Here is a 21,461-nt window from a genome sequence, read left to right on the forward strand (position 1 = left end):
GTACACTGCTGAGGGGAGCAGCGGGCGGGTCAGGAGAGGTCTGCCACGCCATGTGGTCACCTCCGGGGCAGGCGGGGATCGAACTCATGCGAAAGCGGCTTTAGATTCTCAGTGCTGTGCCTCAACCCGCTGCGCCACCAGGGAGGGCCAGCCCTGGTTTTTAAGCTGGGTGCATAGGTCTACCTTTGTCCCATCAACAGCCTCTGGCCTAGCTCCTTTTCTTTTTTCCTGCAAGGTGCACCTCAGGAAACCCTCCAGAAAGACTGCCATGATCTCTCCCCAGTCACTCCTCAGAGTCTCTAGGTTTCCTCCCACAGCAGTTAATCATACTGATCTAGGATCTGTTTACACAGACATCCCCTACCCAGCCCATGAGGTCCTGAAGACAGGATTGGATCTGGTTCATAACTGATAAAGCTGGGAAGAACTTGAACCCAGACAAGCTTTTCTTTCTTTCTTTTTTAATTTTTGTTCCTCTTAATCTGAAAGATATTTGTTTCCCCCTCTTCTCTTTGTGTGATAGATTTCCCTCCATGAGCAAGGTCACTCATGGCCTGAAGAGTTATGTTCTCTTTCCAAGGCTCAGGTGAGGTTTCACTATGAGGATAGAACAAGTGTGTGTGTGTGTGTGTGTGTGTGTGTGCGCGTGAGTGCACGTGCATAGCCAACATGGCCGTGCAGCCCCTTCCTGTGATATTCCTAGAACATTCTGGACTGCTTACCAATGAAAGAAGTCAGAGAGAGAGACTTTAAGTCAAGCTCCTGGGAGCTTCTCTTCAAAAACTCTTCTTAGGAACAAACCAGCTGGTTGTACTTCAACCCTCCACTCCCATCCCCATCTGTGGCTTTCACACTGCCTGTTGCTAACACTCTGGATCATTGGGCTGTGAATTTCCCACAGAGCCAGGGATAAAGATATAGGACCTGAAGCCTCTATCCCAGAAAGGGATGGTCCCAGCCTCACCCAGCTCCTTATCTCCCCTCCCAGCTGCTGACAGGACCCTCTGGTTTATGGTCCCACTACTCTCTAGCCCCTGTAAATCATCTACCCCACCCTTTGTTATCTCTTCTAGCTCTTGGCACTTCCTCTCTTCTGGTCCCACCCCAGTGCTCTTCTCCCCTCCTCACAGCCCAGACTAGGTGTTTAACATGGAGTTCACAGCTTGGGGTCTGATTTCAGGTTGCACACCACTAGGTAGTTCTACCTTAGTGACAGTGATGAAGTTGAGCAAGGCACTTTGCTTCTCTGTGCTTAGTTTTCCCATGGGAAGTGGGGTTGCTCACACCTATCTCATGAGTTGTGAAAAGTAGACGAGGGCCCTCCCAGCTGGCACGAAGGGTTAAAGCGCAGCACTAGGAAGCTGGCCCATGGACTCAAGAGAGTTAATCCCCAGCCAGGGAGCTGACCCACATGGGCCTCAGACCTCTCCTGTCCCACCCGCTGCTCAGTGTATTTCATCCATCTGCCTGTTCTGCTCCCACTCTGACTCTGGTGAAGCCTCTCACCGCCCCTTGCCTGTACCCCAGTTCTGTATGCATAAATAAATAAATGTTTGGGGAAAAAAATAGATGAATGCTTAGAAAAGTACCTGGCAAGTATGAAGTCTACGGTAGTATGAACATCACTCCTCTCTGCTCAGGCTTTAGTACATCCCCCACTGTACCCACCAAGGACAGCTAAGATCTCCAGGCTGCTGACTCCAGTAGTCCCTCCTGAGACCTGGCCTTACTCAACAGCTCTCTCTCTCTCTCTTTTTTATTTTTCTTTAAGATTTATTTATTGGGGATTACAACTGAGATGAAAAAAATGCACAAAAGAAAGAATGATGTTTAAAAATACATATATAATATAAAAACGCAAAGTATAAAAAATTAAAGTATAAAACCCTTTGAAAAAAAATATTTACTTATGCATACAAGAACTGGAGTACAGACTAGGGGTGTGGGAGGATTCACCAGAGACAGAGTGGGGAGAAAACAGGCAGCTTGACTGAAACACACTGCTGAGGGGAGCAGTGGGCGGGACAGGAGAGGTCTGTTGAGCCTTGTGGGTAAGCTCCCTGGCCAGAGATTGAACTCATGCTGCAGAGGCTGCGGATTGCTTCACAGTGCTGAGACTATTCCCCCCACCCCGCCCCCCAAGCCACCAGGGAGGCCTCTTTTCTCATTTTTGAAGTATTCCTTAACTTCTGTGATCGGACACTACCAGGAGACTGACGCTGAGCTGTGAAGCGGCCAGAGTGTGGGGCTGTGCTCTCCCAAGGGCAGCCAGCCTGACAGCACCTTCTGGGGGATGGAGACTCCTCAGAAAAAGCTCAGTTCGAGCAGAGGTTTTGAGAGTCTCCAGGTAGAGGAGAAAGGATACCAGTAAGAGACACATGGAACAGTGAACACGAGGAAGTACAAGGCCAGAGATTCAATGACCCCAGAAAAGCTGGGCAATGGCAAAGAGTAACATTACACAGGTTTAGGTTCAGATCTTGCCTCTGGCCCTTGGTAGCTGTATATGACCTTGGACAAGTTGTTTAATCTTGAGTCACTCTCAGTTTATTCAATGGCGAAGTAGGGATAACAATCCCAGACACATTATATGGTTACTGTGAGCAGCCGAGAGGATAAACACACACTCTAGTGCCTGCCAAATGGGGGTTGCATGAGCCCCATTCATGGTAGAGCACGTTACACCAGCCAGAGCGGACTACTGAGCCCTTTAGGTGAAGCACCAAGGGGAGTTCTCCTGGTTGCTGCAGGACAGCTCAGACCTTTCAACTTCCCAAGGGGCAAAGGTGATAAAGGATAAAAGAAATATGCCACCTTGGCATCTTGATTCTTTCGAGCTGTAGTCAGCCGAGAAACAGTACATGCAGGCTGAGATTTTCTCTGAACTCCTTTATCTGCCTAAGATCCTCTAAAAAGTACTCAGTGGTCATAAATTTGCTTCTTGGGAGTTTCCTCTCCTATGTGGGACAGGAGACTATCGGTCTATACCACATCCAGACAAACTTTATCACAGGCTATTATATCTCTCATCCATTCTTCTAAGGGCCCATTTGTCTTTCCTAGAACTCTTTCCTCTGAGCCTCCCTGGTGGTGCAAAAGTTAAGTCTCAGTACTATGAAGCTACCGTCAAGTCAGCCAGGGAGCTGACCCACGTGGCGCAGCAGACCTCTCTTATCTCACCCGCTGCTCCCCCCAGCAGTGTACCTCAGTAGATCTGCCTGTTCTTTTCCCCACCCTGTCTCTGGTGAACCTCTCACCTCCCCCGTTCCTTTGGCTTACACCCCAGCTCTTGTATGCATAAATAAATAAATCTTTTTTAAAAATCTCCCTTACAGGCCCTCCCTGGTGGCACAGCGGGTTAAAGCACAGCACTTAGAAGCTAAAGCCACTTCTGCATGAGTTTGATCCCGCCTGCCCTGGAGGAGATCCACATGGTGAGGCAGACCTCTCCTGACCCGCCCGCTGCTCCCCTCAGCAGTGTACTTCATCTATCTGCCTGTTCTGCTCCCTGCTCTGAGTGTGGTGAATCCTCTCACCATCCCTGCACCTCTGCCCTGGAACCCAGTTCTGTATCCATAAATAAATAAATCTTAAAAAAAAAATCTCCCTTACTTTACCAAATTTACTACCTCCCCCATCTGCTATTCCTATTAAGATGATATTTAAGCCTGAGTACTAAGACAGCAGAGTTGGTAATTTTTTCCTGGGTATATCCCATATGTACATAAGTTATACATGAAATAATTTTGTTTGTTTCTATTGGAAAGCCATATCTAAAAACCTAAGAAGGTGGAAGTAAAGTTTTGACTCCTCTGAAGTCCTAACCCCCAGTACTTTAGAATGTGACTACATTTGGACATAAGACCTATAAGGATATGATTAAGTTAAACTGACGCTTTTAGGTGGCCTGAATCTGACTGATGACTTTATGGGAAGAAGAGTTTAGGATACGTGGAGCAAAAGTCTGGTGAAGTTAAAAGGGAAAAGACCACCAAGCGAAGACTCTAACCTCCAAAACTGTGAGAAAAGAAATTCCTGTTTAAATGGCACAGTCTGTGGTATTTTGCGATGGCCAATTTAGCCACAAATATATTTTGCTGTATTTTCCAAATGTAAAATTGTAGTATCAAATATGACTTTTCAAACCTATACATACTTCAGCCCCCTTTTCTGTGTGAATGTATCCTTCTAGCCCCACCATTATCATGTCCCCTGGAAAACTGTTGAACAGACTCTGAATATGACATTTTAGGCCTTCCCACCCATCCTTACTCTTGTCACTCATCTGAGCTAGTGGTCTCCACATCTCAGGCTGTTTTGGTTGTCCCTTCAGTCCAGGAAGGACAAACTTGGAGAAGTAGGCCCTGTGGGCCTCCTGATGAGGGATTGGCCCTGTGGGCCATATGGAGGGAGGACAATGAACAGGACAGAGAGATGAACAATAATCCTAACCAGAGAGACTGTTGCCTAGATGAAGGTGTGAAGGGGAGATGGAGTGAAGTGGATAGATGTCAGAGGTATTTGGGAGATAAAACTGATAGGAAGTGGCACTTGATAAATATTTGTTGTCTTTCTGGCTACTCTTTCTAAAGTAGGCTCTTTGGCTACTCTTCCGTTTACTTCCTTTATAGCACTTTTCATAGCCTGCAATTACTTTGTTTATATCCTTGCCTATTGTCTGTTTCCATCAGCATTGTGTAAACTAGACCAGGTCTATAGACTTGACTAGTCTTATTCAGTGCTTTGCTCTCAATAAATCTCCGAGGATTAAGTGAGTGGCTTAATAATTGATTGGTGGTACAGTAAGGGTACAATGGCCAGAAGGACAAGGCCTGGACAAACACTCTAGAGGGACTTAGACCCTGTCTCTGCCTCTGGCCCTGGGACGGGGCGGCATTGACCAGGGGCCTAAGGGTCAAAGGGCTCCAGGACCACCTGCCCTGTTGTCCTTGACTAGATTTGAGAAAATCCAATCCCTATTTTTCACTTTCTGGCCTCTGGCGCTGACTCTGGATAGTAGGTGTTTTCAGGGGAAGGCAATAGGAGACCTTGCAAGAGCCAAAGTCTGCCCCTCAGGTGTGTGAAAGTGGGTAGCAGATGATGGAGCCTGACTCACGATGAGAGCGTTTAATGCCAGGCCTTGTTTGACCCTGAAACGCTAGGAGGCAGCTCAGGCGGAGGCAGCTCAGGCGGCTGCCACCTCACTTCTACCAGCAAATTTGAGAGTGCACAATCCCTCCCAGGCATGAAGGGGACAGGGCTGGACCGTGCCCGCGGGCTCTGGCCATAGGCAGGGGACGCACTTGTGGTCACCGCACTAAAAGGGGAGTGTGCCAGCCCGGCCTCTCCACTCCTGTCTGGAACATTGGTCCACGTCGTTGCTGGGGAAACGCCCCAGGTGTCCAGCCCGCACTCAGACATCAGCAAAGGATGGGGAAAGAAAGGGACCTCCATTAACGGCACTAGCTGTCACTAGGGCGGGATCGGTGAGGGGACTGGGAAACCGCAGCCGCAGACATCCTGGTCGCCACCGCAGTGACTAGCAGTAAGAGCTGCATCGTTAGCGCTTGAGCTGGAGGCTCAGCCTCCAGGGGCTCGGGCTGGGAGGAGGAGGAGCTTCTGGATGACGTCAGACCGCAGGAGGGGCGTTGCTCCTCGGTGATTCGCTGCCACGAAGGGGGCGGTGTCTTGGTGACGGGGTGTAGGGAAGGGGGCAGGCGTTCATTGATAAAAACGCCGGGCTCCCTCGGGCGCGAGCGCAGCGTAGCGAATCTAGGCAGCGCCACGCGCAGCCGGGGCCGGGCGGAACCCTGAACAAGGCGGGCCCGCGCTGCGACGCACAGCCGGCATGGAACCCGCCGCCGGTTTCCTGTCCCCGCGCCCCTTCCCGCGTGCTGCCGCCCCACCCGCGCCCCCCGCCGGGCCGGGGCCGCCTCGGAGTGCCTCGACGGGTCCCGAGCTCGAGGTGCTGGCCGGGCCGCCGGCGCCGGACACTGCACGTCTGATCACTGACCCACGCAGCGGCCGCACCTACTCCAAAGGCCGCCTGTTGGGCAAGGTAAGCTGGGGACCGATCGGGGAGTCGTGCTAGTGAGGATGGAAGGGTGCCCACCGGCCTCTGTTTTGGCTGCGGACAAGGCGGGTCGGGGGCTCCTGCCCCGGGACGTCATTGAACCAGATCCGGCCTCCCTGGAGCGCCCTGCTTGATGCCCCTTCCTCATAGGGGGGCTTCGCCCGCTGCTACGAGGCCACTGACACAGAGACTGGCAACGCCTATGCTGTCAAAGTCATCTCGCAGAGCCGCATCACTAAGCCACATCAGCGGGAGAAGGTGGGCCTGGGCCCAAGCCCTGTGGACAAGGGGTAGGGTGGGGTTGGATGGTGGCGCGGAGCCCTTGGAAGATGACAACTCCCGGCCTTGTTGTAGATCTTGAACGAAATTGAGCTGCACCGCGATCTGCAGCACCGCCACATCGTGCGTTTCTCACACCATTTTGAGGATGCAGACAACATATACATTTTCCTGGAGCTCTGCAGCCGAAAGGTGAAGGGATGTTGTCGGTCTTGTGCGTAGCAGGGAACCTGAATACCCAGAGTTGGGGTCTTGTCTCTTCCTCAGCTAGCTTGGGTGCAGGGAGGGTCAGGGAGAGCAACCCAGAGACTGAGCAGTGACTCTCCGCAGTCCCTTGCCCACATCTGGAAGGCTCGGCACACCCTGTTGGAGCCAGAAGTGCGCTACTACCTGCGACAGATCCTCTCTGGACTAAAGTACCTACACCAGCGAGGCATCTTGCACCGAGACCTCAAGCTGGGTGAGACTGCTTGGCCAGTATGGGGAGCCGGGGAGTCAGAGAGAAAGGCGTCTGACACACCGCTTTGTCTCGGTCCAGGAAATTTTTTTATCACTGAGAACATGGAACTGAAAATGGGGGATTTTGGACTGGCAACCCGGATGGAACCCCCAGAGCATAGGAAGAAGTGAGTGATTGAGGAGGGGGGTGGCCACAGTCTGTGTGTGACACAGTGATATGCGTGACTGTGTGTGGGAGGCAAGATGACTGTCTGATATGTGCATGTGATAGTAGGGAAGGGATGATGGCTGTTTGTGCGTATGTGAGGGTGGAGGTGGCAGCTTGGGTTACTGGCACAGGTGGAAAGGCTGAGGGTCCTGTGCGTGTGTGAGTCCCTGAGACAGAAGGGTGTGTAAGGATTCTGGAGGTGTATGGCTGACTCTGTGTGTGGATGGGGCTAGGTGTGTGGGGGGACAGATTGAGCGTGTGGGAGTGGGAGGACTGGATGCCCTGGAGGTTGTGTAAGAAAGCCCTGCTGTGGCTCTGACGGGTGTGAGTAGCAGAGAGAGCAAGTGTGGCAGATGAACGTTCATGGGGATGTGACAGCTGGTGTTGGTGTGTGTGACATAGACCATGGGAAGTGACAGTCTGTATGGGTGTCTGACAGACGGGACTGGGAAAAGGGGAGCGCATCTGTGATGGACCCTCTGACCCTGGAGGAGAGGACTGGGTTGGGGGTCAGGGCCTCTCCCTGTCCTGCAGAACAGCTGAGCAGCTGGGCCAGGCGAGTGGGTGGGGACTCAGCTGCCATCCCTGGCATCCATTGTCCCAGGACAAGCAGGAGTTCTCTTGCCTTTGGTGACAGGCAGCTGCTTTGTCTGCACTCACAGTGGGGGCAGGGCTGGGGGTGCTGACTGGTTCTGAACCTTTTCCTCTCCCCCTTCCTGCCCCTTTTCAGGACCATCTGTGGTACTCCCAACTACGTGGCTCCAGAAGTGCTGCAGAGACAGGGCCATGGTCCTGAGGCAGACATATGGTCCCTGGGCTGTGTCATGTGAGTCCCAGGGTCATCTGCACACAGGTGGGGGCACGGTGGGGGCACACCTTCCACTCTACTGCTGACCCCTTTAGCTCTGCCCCACAGGTACACGCTGCTGTGTGGGAGCCCCCCCTTTGAGACAGTTGACCTGAAGGAGACGTACCGCTGCATCAAGCAGGTTCACTACACACTGCCCGCCAGCCTTTCACAGTCCGCCCGGCAGCTCCTTGCCACCATTCTTCGAGCCTCACCCCAAGACCGCCCCTCAATCGACCAGATCCTGCGCCATGACTTCTTTACCAAGGTCTGTGACTTGAGCAGCACCAGTTTGTATATTCCCAGGGAATTGAACAGGGGCAGTCAGGACCCCTGGGGTCTCTCTGTGTTTCACATGGCTCCCCTCCTCAGGGCTACACTCCGGACCGACTCCCTGTCAGCAGCTGTGTGACAGTCCCAGAACTGATACCCCTGAATCCAGCTAGAATTCTGTTTGTCAAGGTTACCAAGAGCCTTTTTGGCCGGAAGAAGAATAAGAGTAAGCCTCGGATGTCAATAGTTTGAGGGTACAGAGTAGCAGGGGGACTTGATACATTTTGGGGGTGTGAGTTTGGGTGCCTGTAAACCCCCGAGGAGAGTGTGTGTTACATAGGCACTTGGGTATGCCTATCTGTACTATTCTGTGGGAAGTAGGGGTCTAGGCAGCGGGCTGAGGGCTATATCCACCCCCTCCCCAGGTAAAAACCATCCTGAAGAGCGGGATGAGGTCTCTTGTTTGGTGAATGGCCTCAACCGGACATCCATTGGCCATCAGAATGCCAGGCCCGAGGTGAGATGCTCACGTGGGCAGTATTCTCCTGACTCACCCCCACCCTAGCAGCTGTGGGAAGCTGGGATAAAAGAGGCTAGTGAAGCATCTTGCCTCGTGGTGCCCTAATTGGCTGTGTCTCATTAGCCAGGCGGGGCTGACCCGAGGTGCCCTAGCAGCTAGGGCAGGGCTGAGCCATGGACTCTCGAAGATTTGGCTCTTGGGCTCACCTCACTCCCTTTCCTGACCTAACCCTACCTAACCCTCCAGGCACCAGCAGCTTCTGGTCCAGGCCCCCTCAGCTTGGTAGAGACACCACCTGAAGACAGCTCACCCCGTGGGACTCTGGCGAGTAGTGGAGATGGTGAGCAGCCAGGAGGATGAGAGGTGCTAGTGGGTGCTGGGGTTAAGCCAGGGACCAAAGGGAAAGAGTGGGCAGAGGGACATAGTCTGGGTCCTGGGTGACTAACGTCTAATCCTCATTGCCCTGTTCCCTTCAGGGTTTGAAGAAGGTTTGACTGTGACTACTGTGGTAGAGTCAGCCCTCTGTGCTCTGAGAAACTGCCTGGCCTTCATGCCCCCAGGTACGGTTGCGGTTTGGTCCTATGAATGGTATAGGAGTCCTCTGACTAGCAGGAGATGAGAAACAATCTCCTCTTTTCTCTCCCTTGACAGCGGAACAGAACCCAGCTCCCCTGGCACAGCCAGAGCCGCTGGTATGGGTCAGCAAGTGGGTTGACTACTCCAACAAGTTTGGCTTTGGGTATCAACTGTCTAGCCGCCGCGTGGCTGTGCTCTTCAACAATGGTACACACATGGCCCTGTCAGCCAACAAAAAGTAAGTGCTGATGTTCGGTGCCTAGTGTCTGGGCCCATGTCCCAGGAGGACTGCACCTTCGGTCTGGACTCTGGGGCCTGGGAGCTCTCAGGAGAGGGGTGACAGGGCTGGCTCCTGCTGACCTCTGTCTCCTCTGCTCTAGGACTGTACACTACAACCCCACCAGCACAAAGCACTACTCCTTCTCTGTGAGTGCTGTGCCTCGGGCCCTGCAGCCTCAGCTGGGTGTCCTGCGGTATTTTGCCTCCTACATGGAGCAGCACCTCATGAAGGTGTGTGGACTGGGTGTGATACACTGGGAACTAAAACATTCTGAGTCCTTCATCTTCCCCTTTGGGGTGGGAGAGCTGTGCTCAAAGCTAGAGGCTGAACCTCTAAGGGAGACCTATACAAGGAGGGCCTGCCAGTGTCAGACAAGTGACTTGCCCCTGCTTCCAGGGTGGAGACCTGCCTAGTGTGGAAGAAGTAGAGGTGCCTGTGCCCCCGCTCCTGCTGCAGTGGGTCAAGACGGATCAGGCCCTACTCATGCTGTTTAGTGATGGCACTGTCCAGGTAGGAGCCCCTCCTGGAGTTGGGGGAAGGTCTGTGAGGCCCAGAGAGCTGGGGAAGAAACAGCCTGGATCCTGGTAAACAGTGTTGCTCTCCTGTGCACAGGTGAACTTCTACGGGGACCACACCAAGCTGATCCTCAGTGGCTGGGAGCCCCTCCTTGTGACTTTTGTGGGCCGCAATCGCAGTGCTTGTACTTACCTCGCCTCCCACCTTGGCCAGCTGGGATGCTCCCCAGACCTGCGGCAGCGACTCCGCTACGCTCTGCGCCTGCTCCGGGACCGCTGCCCTGCAGCCTAGCCCCAACGTGTAGAGCAGGCCACAACCTAAGCCCTCAGGCCTCTGGCCTGTACCTGTACGGTTCTGGCCTTTTCCTTTGTGGCCCTCCTTGTCCCTTTGGTGCCTCACTGGGGGCTCTGGCCCGGATCCCCCAGGGAATCAGGGACCAGCTTTACTGGAGTTGGAGCCACCTATCCTAGGTGTCTCCTGCCCCTTCTCCAAGATAAGCCTGAGCCTTAGCCCCCAGCTAGGGGGCATTATTTATGGACCAGTTTTATTTATTGACAAGACATTTATTTATTGAGGTGTAAGCCCCAGCGGAGCCATTCTCCTGGGATAATAAACCATTTTGCAGAAGTGGAATGTGATCTCATTCGCAGTAGAGCCCGTGGACTGTGGCCACGGCAAAGAGCGACGCGTTGGTGAAAGAAGCTGAAGCCAGCCCGTCGCGCGCCGCGTCCCAGAGCGCGCGGCTGACCACGCGAACGCCCTGGCCGGCGCGCGGTCCCAGCACCACGTTGCACACCAGCTTGTAGCGCGGTGGGCAGAGCTCGCGCAGGCGCACTCGCACCTGATCGCAGAGCTCCCGAGCCAGCGACCCCGCTTCTGCACCGGAATAGCTTATATCGCGCAGGCGCGAGGCTAGCGCCGCCTCCAGGGCTCGCTGTGCGGCTGCTGCCTCCCAGCGCTCCCCGGGTGCCGGCTCAGTGCGGTACGAGGGCGCCACCCGACGGGCAGGCGCCAGGGGCAACCCCGAGAAGCTGACCCGCGAGGCTAGAGGGGGCACTGGGCATTGCGATGGTCGCCGACCTCCAGCCCCCAAGCCTGGCCCGGCCAGCGAGTTGCGCCGCGAGAAGGATGAGGCGAGGCCCAGCACTGAACCCCGGCGGGAGGCCGGGCCCGGACCTGCTGGTCGGGCCTCTGGTCGGGCCTCATCGATGCTGGGCAGGCGGCCTAGGGGCTGTGCCAGGGACAGTTTCGGCCCCGGGTCTTTAGCAGTCTCCTCTTCCTGACATCCAGGGAGCATAGGTTTTCCAGCCATGGACCTGTGGACTGGAAGACCCACACTGGGACAGGATTGCTTCACCGGGCACCTCTGAACACCACCTAGTCTCTTAGGCTGTTTCCCCGCCTTTAACACCTTCTCACCTATGATTTGAGAACAGGTGACTCAAGTAGTCTGGAGGTATGTGGATTCCTAGGTTCAGGGCTGTTAGGGACATAAGCAAGAGAAGAGATGCTGGTCAGAGTCTCATCTTGGGCTAGCTCTTGCTCCCTAAACTCCACTTTCCCTCTGGGGGTTAACTAGGTGAGCTGAGTACACTGCCTTTTTTCCTTTCCAGGTGACTTTGCCAGAAGGGGGAAATCTCTCTGCCTCTGCCTCATCCTGGACATTCAACCCCAAGCCAGAAGGAAGGACAGACAGTTCCAAATCCTTTAGAGATCCCAGAGCTACAGATCCTTCTAGCTCTGGGTATTGAATCCAGTCATTTTACACCCTACTTGTTCCTAGGGTGGCTTATACAAAGACCCCACCTCCCACCCCCACACACAAACTGGCTCAGACCAGACTGGGGGCAGGTGACTCATGAACTTGCCTCTGGCTTCTGGCCTTACCTCCAAATTCAATTCTGGGATGTTGCCCTCTCCTCTCGAAACTCCCGCAGGGCAGGCAGGCCTCTGAGTCACCTGAAGCCTCTGGCCTCCGATCTCTCATTCCACAGCCCTTGGTGGTGGGAGAGTCAAGGCCCGGGCCTATGTTGTGGCGTTGCCATGGGTTGCTAAGCAAACACTCCTTCCTTGCTTCCTTTCCTCCAGTCCTGCCTCCGGCTTAACCTGAGCATGGTAATGAGCATGTGCTGAACCAGAGGTGCCAGGGTACTACAAGACTGTAGTCACTGAAGGGACACAGAGAGAGGCTCTTGTCAGAAAGTACTGTCCTAACCCAGGGCTCTTAGCCACCACCCATTTCTCCCTTGTGAAGTCTGACTCCATTCTTGTGAGCAAGTCACAGAGGCCTGGGATTTGGGGAGGCCTTGAGACTGCGGGGGTGGCTGTTCAGGAATCAGGATCCAGCCCACAGGAAGGAGTACGTCATGGTTCTATGGTCTCCTCATCAGCCTCAACAAGGACAAACATTTCCGCTCCCAGTACAGAGCTAGGGTGGGGCTTGGATGACTTCCTTGCTCAGGGCTGTGTGCCGGAGTGAAGGGGGGCTGGGACAGTCAGTTCTCCCTGACACAGCACTGACTTGCAATGAACCCTAGTTCAGCTTTCTGACCCCTGCTGACCCAAGTGTCCTAGAGCTTGTTCCCATCTGGCCACACCTCGTGTTCCTTGGCCTCCAGATTACATCCCACCTACCCTCCCCTCAACACCGAGTTGCATTTCAGGGATGCCAGAGATTATGATGCCTTTCTCAGGCCTGATGCTCCTCACCTGACCTCCCCCTAACCCCCTCAGGATGGGATTGCCCAAACAAGCCAGATCTGGGCCCAGGAAACTGTCCATGGGATTGAGAGGACTTTCCCTGTTGAGGGGGGTTTCCCCAGGCCTAGCAAACCTGATGTAGACACTGTGTGTTTAAAGCAGAAGTGAAGAGGCTCAAGGATTTTGAACTTTGAATGCAGGGCCAGGATGCTAAAGACCCTCTGACTTTGCTTATGGCCACTCAGGGCTGAAGCTACCCTGGACCTGTGAGAGATGGGCGGGGCCTTCCCTCAGGCCGCACTCCAGTTTCCGTGGAAACCCACTGGCTTCCCACCCCAGTGCTGCCTGGGCAGGCTCCCAGCTGGGGCCTCATCCGCTGCCAACTTCCAGCCGCCAGCCTCTCCTAGATCAACTCCAGCTCTCTCTTGGCCCCTGCCGGGAGTCTAACCCTGAGTAGAAGCTTGAGCTTCCTCTACAGGCCTCTGATGGCTTCATTAGGAACACGGGCCTCTCCTTCCCCATCCCTAAAACTTTAGCTTCTCAGCAAACAGGCCTCTGAAGCTCCTGCTCCGCCCTTTCTGGCCTTTCTAGTCTCTTCGCCAGTTCTAAGGCCTGGACAGGCCTCCGGCTTCTTTCTACCCACCACCTCACAGACGGAAAGCAGCCTACTCTACCTGTTTACTCCCTCTGCCCCACCTACCCATGGAGACCCCAGGACTGATTGTGCAAGGGGAGACGTCGTCCTTTTCCACAGCACTCCGAAGCCTCGTCAACAACCCCCTATACAGGTGAGGGATAGCCCCTGTCTGGGTTTTCCCTAGCAGTATCGGCTGGGCCCCAGGATTCTGTGACGAAGCTCTGACTACAGAAGAGGTGGGGAATTCGGACTTGACCTTCCTCCCTGGTGAACTCAGCTTGGGGAAGTGTAGAAGGTGGCTACTGGTCATTCAGTTTCCTCCATATCCTGAGATCCATCAGTGGGGAGGAAGAGGTAAAGGGGCTGGCGCTCAGAGCAGTTGTGTGACCTCAGGCCAAGACCTTCCTATTGGTGATCTCTGGCAGAGAAGAGCTCCCCGGATTCTGGGAGGGAACACAGAGTAACAAAGCTCAAGGAACTGAGTCAGAAAGGAAGTAGTTCAAAGGTGGTGTTGTGGGTTCATGGTCTGCTCAGGATGCTAGATGTCTGAAATCGGGGTGGGGGGAGGGGGGCTGCTCCAGAGAACTAGAATGCAGTTATCTGTCTCATTGCCTCAAAGCTGTGTTTCCCCCTTAAGGGCATAACCCTATTGCTTTAGGGACCCCAGTTTTGCCTGAGTCATGAGACCCTAGCTCTTGGACCAGGGACTAAGAGGTTCCAGGTAACTCAGGCTTCATCTACTGGATCCTTCTCCTAAAATTGTTCTGAGGCCCAGAGGCTGGGGCCGGAAGTGATCATGACAATGGAAAATGTGGTCTAGCTTCATGATGGTGCATGACTGATTTGTCTGCAGTCAGTGCACTCTGCAGTCCCTGCTGTCTGAAGGAGTCTGAAAAAAAGCTCTGTTTGCAGTTTGTGGAGACGCCAAAAAAAGCCTCTCTTCCCCCAAGACTCAGGCTGGGGAGGCAGGGTGTGGTGGGGGAGGGTGTGGAGGGATGTGGGTTAAATTTTGCTGGCATCAGCTGTGGTCTCCCCTCCCCCTGTGATGAAGCCACTTCTTTTGAGAATTGAGGTCTTGGGATTACCATTCCATTTCTTTTTTTTTTTAATTAAAAAATTTTTTATTTTTGTGTAAAAGAAATAGAGTGTAGGCCAGAGGTGTGGGGGAGGGGCTGTGAGCAGATTCACTAGAAACAGAGTGGGGAGCAGAACAGGCAGATTGAAATACACTGTTGAGGGGAGCAGCGGGTGAGACAGGAGAGGTCTGCTGTGCCATGTGGGTCAGCTCCCTGGGCGGGGATGGAACTCCCGCTGCTGGGGTGATAGTGTTGAGGCTTAACCTCTTAACTAGGGAGGCCTACCATTCCAGTTCATAGGTAGGTAGCCCCAAACACAAAGACAGAAAGTCATTTAGGACCCAGGTCTGCGTGTTCCGGACCTTCTGCTGGAAGGGCTCTGCTCTGGCTCTTCTGTGGTAGCTAAGGAACCAGAGGCCGAGTGGGCGAAGACAAGCCAAGAGCTGTTTTGTCTGACCTCCTCTCCTCCAGCTCTCTGCCTCTCTCTCCCACAGTGATATTCGCTTTGTAGTTGGTCAAGAACGGCAGGAGGTGTTTGCCCACCGGTGCTTGTTGGCCTGTAGATGCAAATTCTTCCAGCAACTTCTGGGCCTGGAACCAGGGCCAGCAGTACCGAACCCCGTGGTGCTAAGCACTGTTCCAGCTGAGGCCTTCCTGGCAGTGCTGGAGTTCCTGTATACCAACACTGTCAAGCTGCACCGCCACTCTGTGAGCCCACCAGGGCTGGGAGAAGCAGGGGGTGGGCTGAGAGATGAGGGAAACTCCCGTCCATCCCCCCAATCACCCATTCTGCAGGTGCTGGAGGTGCTGACAGCAGCTGTGGAGTATGGGCTGGAGGAACTGCGAGAGGTGGGTTTTATGCCTGCCCCTGTCTCATTTCCCTTGTCTGTGTGGCCTGGCTTCTTACTGTCTCACACACTGCTGGATTGGCTGGGTGCCAGCATAAAGAGAAATATGGGTAGCTCCCTGTGGAGATAACATTTGTGTGTGCCCTGTTTTCTGTGAGGCATACAGAGTGGTTATGCCTGGTGCTGTAGACACAAAAATAAGTCAGCCTGATTCCTGTTCTCAAGCGAAAAGAGACATGAAAACACAACCCAGTGACAAAGTCGTGTGACAGATGTAGACAAATGGTTCTGAGAATGCGGAGGATGTATCTAGTCCTGCTACTGTGGAGAGTTGGGGAGACTTCCTGGAGGAGGAAGTAGTCTGGTAGAAGTTTGTTTAGATTGGGGGGGTGGGAAGATGGCATTCTAGTCACAGAGATATAAAAGGAACTAGTAAGTTTTTAGTATAGCTGGATTATAAGAGTGTGAAAGGAAGATGAGCTTGGAGAGGGGGACTGGTGTGGTCAAGAGTGAGTGAAGAAGGGGACAAGTGGTGGAAGAGCCCTGAAAGGGAGAGTATTTTTGCATGGCTCTTATTGGTCTAACTGGTGGAGAATATGCTAGAAAAGGTCACTAGGCTCGGCTTTGCAAGTCCTGAGACCCTCCAGGTTTGCCAAGCGTTAGGCCAAGGTGATTCTTTGCTGACCCAGTCCTGGCAGGTCGGGGTGGGTCTGGAGGGCTGGGAGCCTGGGTGGCTCATTGTTCTAAGCCAGCTGGTTGCTTCTGGGTGGGGCTGGGGTCCCGGATCTTGGCACAACCCACATTCATATTTGTTCTCAGCTCTGCCTGGAGTTTGTGGTGAAGGTGCTGGATGTGGAGCTGGTTTGTGAGGCCCTGCAGGTGAGGGCTGTTGGACAGGCTTGCCAGTCCTCCTGGTGTAGAGGCCCGGGGAACTTGGCCTCTGGTCTCCAGCCTGACCTTCCTCTTTCTGCCCCAGGTTGCCGTAACCTTTGGCCTGGGGCCGCTGCAGGAGAGCTGCATAGCCTTCATAGAGGCCCACAGCCAGGTACAGCCCTCCCCGCATCTTCATCCTCCAGCCGCACACCTCACTCTGCTCCTCCCTGACCCATCTGGGACCCGCAGGAGGCGCTCTGGACCCGCGGCTTCCTGGAGCTGTCAGCGCCCGCGTTGCTGCCCCTGCTGCGCAGCGACAAGCTCTGCGTGGACGAGTCTGAGCTCGTTCTGGCCGCCCGGAGCTGGGCGCGTGTGGGCGCGGTGAGTGGGGCCTAAGAGGGACGCGGGGTGGGGGCGCTGAAGGACACCCGGGCTTCAGGAACCGGGAAGCGAGTGGCGGAGCGAGAACCCCGACCGTCTGGCTTTCGCAGGCGGTGCTGCAGCGGCCCGTGGCCGAAGTGGTGGCCCCTGTGGTGCGCGAGCTGAGGCTGGCCTTGCTGGCCCCAGCGGAGCTGAGCGCCCTGGAGGAGCAGAACCGGCGGGAGCCACTCATCCCGGTGCGGATGGATACAGGGGACCAGGCTCAGAGCCACCCGGTGGAGGGTGGGGGTGAGGCCCGGGGGGTGGGGTGTGTGTGTGTGTGTGGAGTGGAAGCCCGGCGTGGGGGGGCTCAGGCCCAGGGCCGGGGACTCGGCGGTAACCAGCCTATTGCTGCAGGTGGAGCAGATCGTGGAGGCGTGGAAGTGCCACGCCCTGCGGAGGGGGGACGCGTCCCGGGGCCCCCCGTGCCGCCGCCGGAGAGGCACCGTGCCCCGGGAGCACCACCGTTTTCTGGACCTGACCTTTAAGTGACTAAGAAGGCCGTGACTGGAGAGGCCACCTGGGCCCACCCCAAACTACAGCTCCCGTCAGGCCCTGCGCTCACAGCTGGCTTCCGGTCCCAGCTGCCGCTCACAGCTGGCTTCCGGTCCCAGCTGGCGGGGCAGGCGCGCCGGCGCCCCTCACAACGTCCGTGGGTGGGGTTGGGGTTCTGCTGCGTTCTGCGGGGTTGCGGGGCGGGGGCTTGCTGTGCTTGCCCGGAGTGTGCGCGGAGGCCTTGCACTTGCCGCCGCACCCGCTCTTCCTGCCCCTCCGTTGCATTTCAGCTTAGCCCCATCTTTAATTCTGCCTCCTCAGGTGGCGCCCCTGAAGGCCCCGCAGAAACCTCGGACTCGGGCCAGAATCGCGCTCCCACCAGTTCTTATCCCAGCGTCCATCTCCCCGGGTGCCCAAACCTAAAAACGGGCCTCGTCCCTGCCTTGTCCTTCTTATCTGCTCCTTGACATCTACCTTCTGAGAGGCTGAAGCGTGGTAGATGTGCGGAGAGAGCCTCGAAATAGGCTACTTTGACTTTAAGTATTATTTCCATAAATAGGAGATGCTCTGAAAACGGAGCTTACCCTTTGCTGAGGGACATTACATTTATAAAGGAAATAGCTTGTGAGGGTGGCTCCCTATGTACCAGAAAAGAAGGATGACTAACCCAAGAGAGCATCTATCTTCTCAGTGCCGGCACCCACTGAAATCTGCGTAACAAACCTTAGCCTTGTTTTCCGTGCTTTCCCTGGTGACTTCCCCATAACCGGCTTCCCCACACTTCTTTCATCTTTAGTGATGATGGCATTTAAGCAGACATTTAAGCCCTCTCTGGTGTTACTCATTTCCCCCTGGGTAATGATTTTTTTTTACTGTAATCATCCTGTCTATGGCCATGGTATATAAGTGGGAACCCTGGGGGGGTCTCGTGGGAGCAGCGACTGATCAGAACTTGAGGGCTGGCCTTCATTCTTGACTCTGGAAAATAAAATGTCTTTACTTTTCTCATCACAGTGGTGATTATTACTTTTCAGTTGACAAAGATTAACAGGAAGAAAAAAATGTGCATTTGCTTAATACATATTTTACATGACATGGTAGTTCTCATAAAAAAATAAAGATCAGAAGAAAATGGTTTAAACACGAGTATTTTTACATTACTTTTGAAGAGTGGACATTTGCGGAAGAATATGAGGTTAGTGTGTGAACTAAATACAAACTGGGGGAAGTTTAGCAAGGCCTGTCTGGTTGTCAGAGTCCCTTTGTCTTTGGAAATAAAGGGGATCCTGTTCTCTGCGCTAGTTTGTTTAATGGGCAAAGTGAGAGGTTTCCTGGGACCACCAAGTGCACCATTTCTAATGGATTCTGCCATCTGCTGCATAGACAAACATATTCTTAGGGCTAAAACCTCCAATAGGAAAGAACTTTTATACAATTAGTATGCAATAGAGAGAAGAGAAAGAATATAATTAAAAGAGTTTAAACACCCCAAATTACTCATACTTTCATAGGTGAAATGCCCTGCCAAATAGGTTTGGCCCAAAGTGGCGGCACTGAGGCTCTAAAGCTTGCCACAAGTCTAAGGCACCTTCTGGTGGGGAACCCTAGGGAAGGGGTGGAAGGAAAAGAGGAAAATCACAATTCAAGCAAGATAAAGGCTGCCATTGTCAGCCTTCCTGTGGGTCGCTCACCCACACCTCTGTCACTTTCACGTGTCTCCTTCCATGTCCCTCAAGTTCCTGGTGCAAGGCCAACGCCAAGAAGCAACCATGGCTGCTTCTTCACTTGCATCTCAGCTCCATGTATCCTGTCATCTTTTTCCTCTTCCAGGTGCTCTTGCCATTCTTCTTTAGCTTCTCCTCTCTGCTCCACCCTTCCTTGGGTGGGGGCAAGGAACCTGAAACCTCCCCTTTCTAGGAATATCACACTGTTCAAACTTGAGTTTTATGTGTATTTCAGGGAGAAGGGCAGGGGTAGACTGGTCAGCTGGTCAGTCTACCCTTACTGCCTTTCCTTTTTTTTTTTTTTCTTCAAATTCAGCATAAAATAGTTAACATACAAAAGTGACATATTTTGGGGTAGCATTTCCTGAACCCTGTCAAATAGCACAGGAATTAAGAGTATGTTTCTTCAAGAGCCACACTGACTGGATTTAAATCCTCGCTCCACTACTTTCTGATCTGTGACATGAGTAAGGCTACTTCAACTTTCTATGCCTCTTTCCTTACTTGTATAAAAGATAATAAAACCTACTTAGTAGGGTTCTTAGGAAGATTAGTCTTGCAAAGTGCTTACGTTAAAAAAAAAATTAATAAGCACAAAATGGAGTTCCCCTGTTGGGCCTTGCCCAAGAATTAATACCTAACCAAACTCCAGTTTCAGCCACTCCCCAAAGTGGAATTTTAAAACCAATCACACTGGAGTTTTTTGGTTAGTACTAGTGACACAAAAATCTGAATAAGGACTCTCCCTTTCCTTTCCCTGAGATCAGGTGGTTTTTGCCTGAACTAATCTTTTCTTTGGCATTAATAAATAAAAACCTTCCTTTTTGTACAACTTGCCGAGGATCCTTCCTTGCTCCATGGGCTACTGCCTGGCTCAGGAGTCGTTTAATAAATACAATTAGATATTTAAGCTTGTTTGGATGAATTTTCTTTAACACATACATAGTGGGAAAGGTTAAATACCATATTCAGTTGGCTCTGCAAATTATTTATTGAGCACATCTGTACCATACAACAGTTTAAGGTCAAAAACCACTGGAGAAATCATGACAAATCAACTAGGGAAGATATCCATAGGTAAGAAACCAAGCTATTAGTACTATGAAACAGAAGTTAGTAAAAGACGTAAGCGGGCCCTCCCGGGTGGCACAACGGGTTAGAGGTTAGAGCACGGCTTGCAGCTGCAGCAGTCGGTACTGGGCCAGAAAGGGGACCCCCAGAACGCCGCAGACCCCTCCTCTCTCGCCCAATGCCCTTCCTCAGCAGCGTACCTCCACGTTTTATTTCAATAAACACCTTTTCATTAACCCTATTGTTATAGGTTTGTATACATATAACTCCAACCGCTGCTAAGTGGAACACCAGGCTTACTAATAGCTTAATAATTCTGCTTTTTTAACTTTAAAAGATAGTCTCGCTAAAAGCGAGACCTCAAAAAATTGAGTAAAAACTCAGAATTGTTCCTCTCCACGGAAATCTTTAGTAAAAGGCGAAAGATTTATACGATCTGAAGAGAAACCAGAGTATACTTTCTGCTTGCCGCTTGGCCCATCCCGGAGCAGGATAACTCTTAGCACAGTTATGGTTGTTCGCTACTTGTGCGGCTCTCCTCCCCTGCGTGGGGTTTGTAGCAGCCACACATTTCTAGCAGGCAGTATGTCCCGCAACAGTGGAGAAATCCCTGTGGAGCTGGAATTCCCGCGTCGCGGACCGGTCTTTTCGTGGTGCACCATGGGTATGCAAATCACAGGCGGCCGGGACCCGCCGGTGACTCCCGCGCTCGGGCGAGCCTGGGCGGGGAGGCGCCACCCGCGCCCCGGGCGGTGGAGCTCGTCTCGCTCTGCGCTTGCTCCCGGGAACCCGCGCCTGGTGTGCCAGGGGAGCCTTGGGCGTTTCCCACCAGTGCCTGGGGTCCCAGCTCACACGCGGCTGGGATTAAGTGTTCATCCCAATTGTTGAGGGTACCATCACTCCACAGGAGCAGGGGCCCCCCAGGGTGGCTTGGTCAAGGGAAGGTGGCATAGTTTTCTGGCAGGGAAAGGCCTGCGAGGTGAACACTGAAAACGACTCAGCCTGCCCAGAGTAGAGTGCCGTCAGAGTAAGGGTGTGGGTCTGGCGGGGGCACTGACAGGGAGAGCTGGGGCCATGGCACCGGCTTGAGGAAGGTAAGCCCGAGAGGGTTTGTAGTGATGGGGAGCCTCGGGGACTGTTGAAGTCAGGGCTGAGTGGTGTGAGGTGCCTCCCGCACGGGGCTGCTTTCAAGCCCTGGGGCTGGTCTCGGGCATGGGAAGCGGACACGGCCTTGGGACTGACCACCCCTGGCTGCCCCTGCCTGGAATCCCTTCCGCCGCTCCCACCCACCCGGGGCCGCGACTCTACACTTCGGATTGCTTCTCACGCGTCAGTCAGAACAAAAAGTTCCAGCAGTGTTGACATCTATACATGCTACCAAAGTTATCAGGGTGTCTATGAGATGGCAGGTGCTTTCTTACGAAAATGAAAGAAAGAAGCAGCCTGTAGGTAGATCGCCATCTTCCCATTTGGCGATGCTGAGGCTCGGTGAGATTAACTTTCCCAGGTTACTCAGCTGGTGAAGGGGCACAGTGCGCTGACCTCTTTTTTAAAAAAAATATTTGTTTATTATTTTTTAATAAGTT

The 21,461-nt window shown here is 53.4% G+C and overlaps 3 protein-coding genes across 3 annotated transcripts; 2 read left to right on the forward strand and 1 right to left on the reverse strand.

The window, feature by feature from the left end:
• Positions 1-5,606: 5,606 nt before the first annotated feature.
• PLK3 (polo-like kinase 3) lies at positions 5,607-10,664 on the forward strand. The gene is made up of 15 exons (XM_004678930.1): positions 5,607-6,058; positions 6,224-6,331; positions 6,428-6,544; positions 6,683-6,812; positions 6,891-6,978; positions 7,750-7,845; positions 7,936-8,134; positions 8,239-8,365; positions 8,565-8,656; positions 8,906-8,999; positions 9,136-9,219; positions 9,311-9,473; positions 9,616-9,745; positions 9,912-10,025; positions 10,128-10,664. The coding sequence occupies exons 1-15, from the start codon at positions 5,849-5,851 to the stop codon at positions 10,320-10,322; spliced, it is 1,947 nt and encodes a 648-aa protein (XP_004678987.1). The 5' UTR covers positions 5,607-5,848; the 3' UTR covers positions 10,323-10,664.
• On the reverse strand, positions 10,657-11,472 carry TCTEX1D4 (Tctex1 domain containing 4). Its single transcript, XM_004678931.2, has 2 exons — positions 11,451-11,472; positions 10,657-11,354 (listed from the first exon to the last, which is right to left on the reverse strand). Exon 2 carries the CDS (start codon positions 11,341-11,343, stop codon positions 10,672-10,674), a length of 672 nt encoding a protein of 223 aa, XP_004678988.1. The 5' UTR covers positions 11,344-11,354; positions 11,451-11,472; the 3' UTR covers positions 10,657-10,671.
• A 1,882-nt stretch (positions 11,473-13,354) lies between these two features.
• On the forward strand, positions 13,355-18,163 carry BTBD19 (BTB (POZ) domain containing 19). Its single transcript, XM_004678932.2, has 8 exons — positions 13,355-13,519; positions 14,939-15,152; positions 15,240-15,293; positions 16,112-16,171; positions 16,269-16,337; positions 16,415-16,546; positions 16,657-16,782; positions 16,943-18,163. Exons 1-8 carry the CDS (start codon positions 13,434-13,436, stop codon positions 17,075-17,077), a joined length of 876 nt encoding a protein of 291 aa, XP_004678989.1. The 5' UTR covers positions 13,355-13,433; the 3' UTR covers positions 17,078-18,163.
• The last annotated feature ends 3,298 nt before the right edge of the window (positions 18,164-21,461 follow it).

This window comes from Condylura cristata, unplaced genomic scaffold (genome assembly GCF_000260355.1).
Source record: "Condylura cristata isolate star-nosed mole 26May11 unplaced genomic scaffold, ConCri1.0 scaffold00008, whole genome shotgun sequence".
In the NCBI taxonomy this organism is placed as follows: Eukaryota; Metazoa; Chordata; class Mammalia; order Eulipotyphla; family Talpidae; genus Condylura; species Condylura cristata.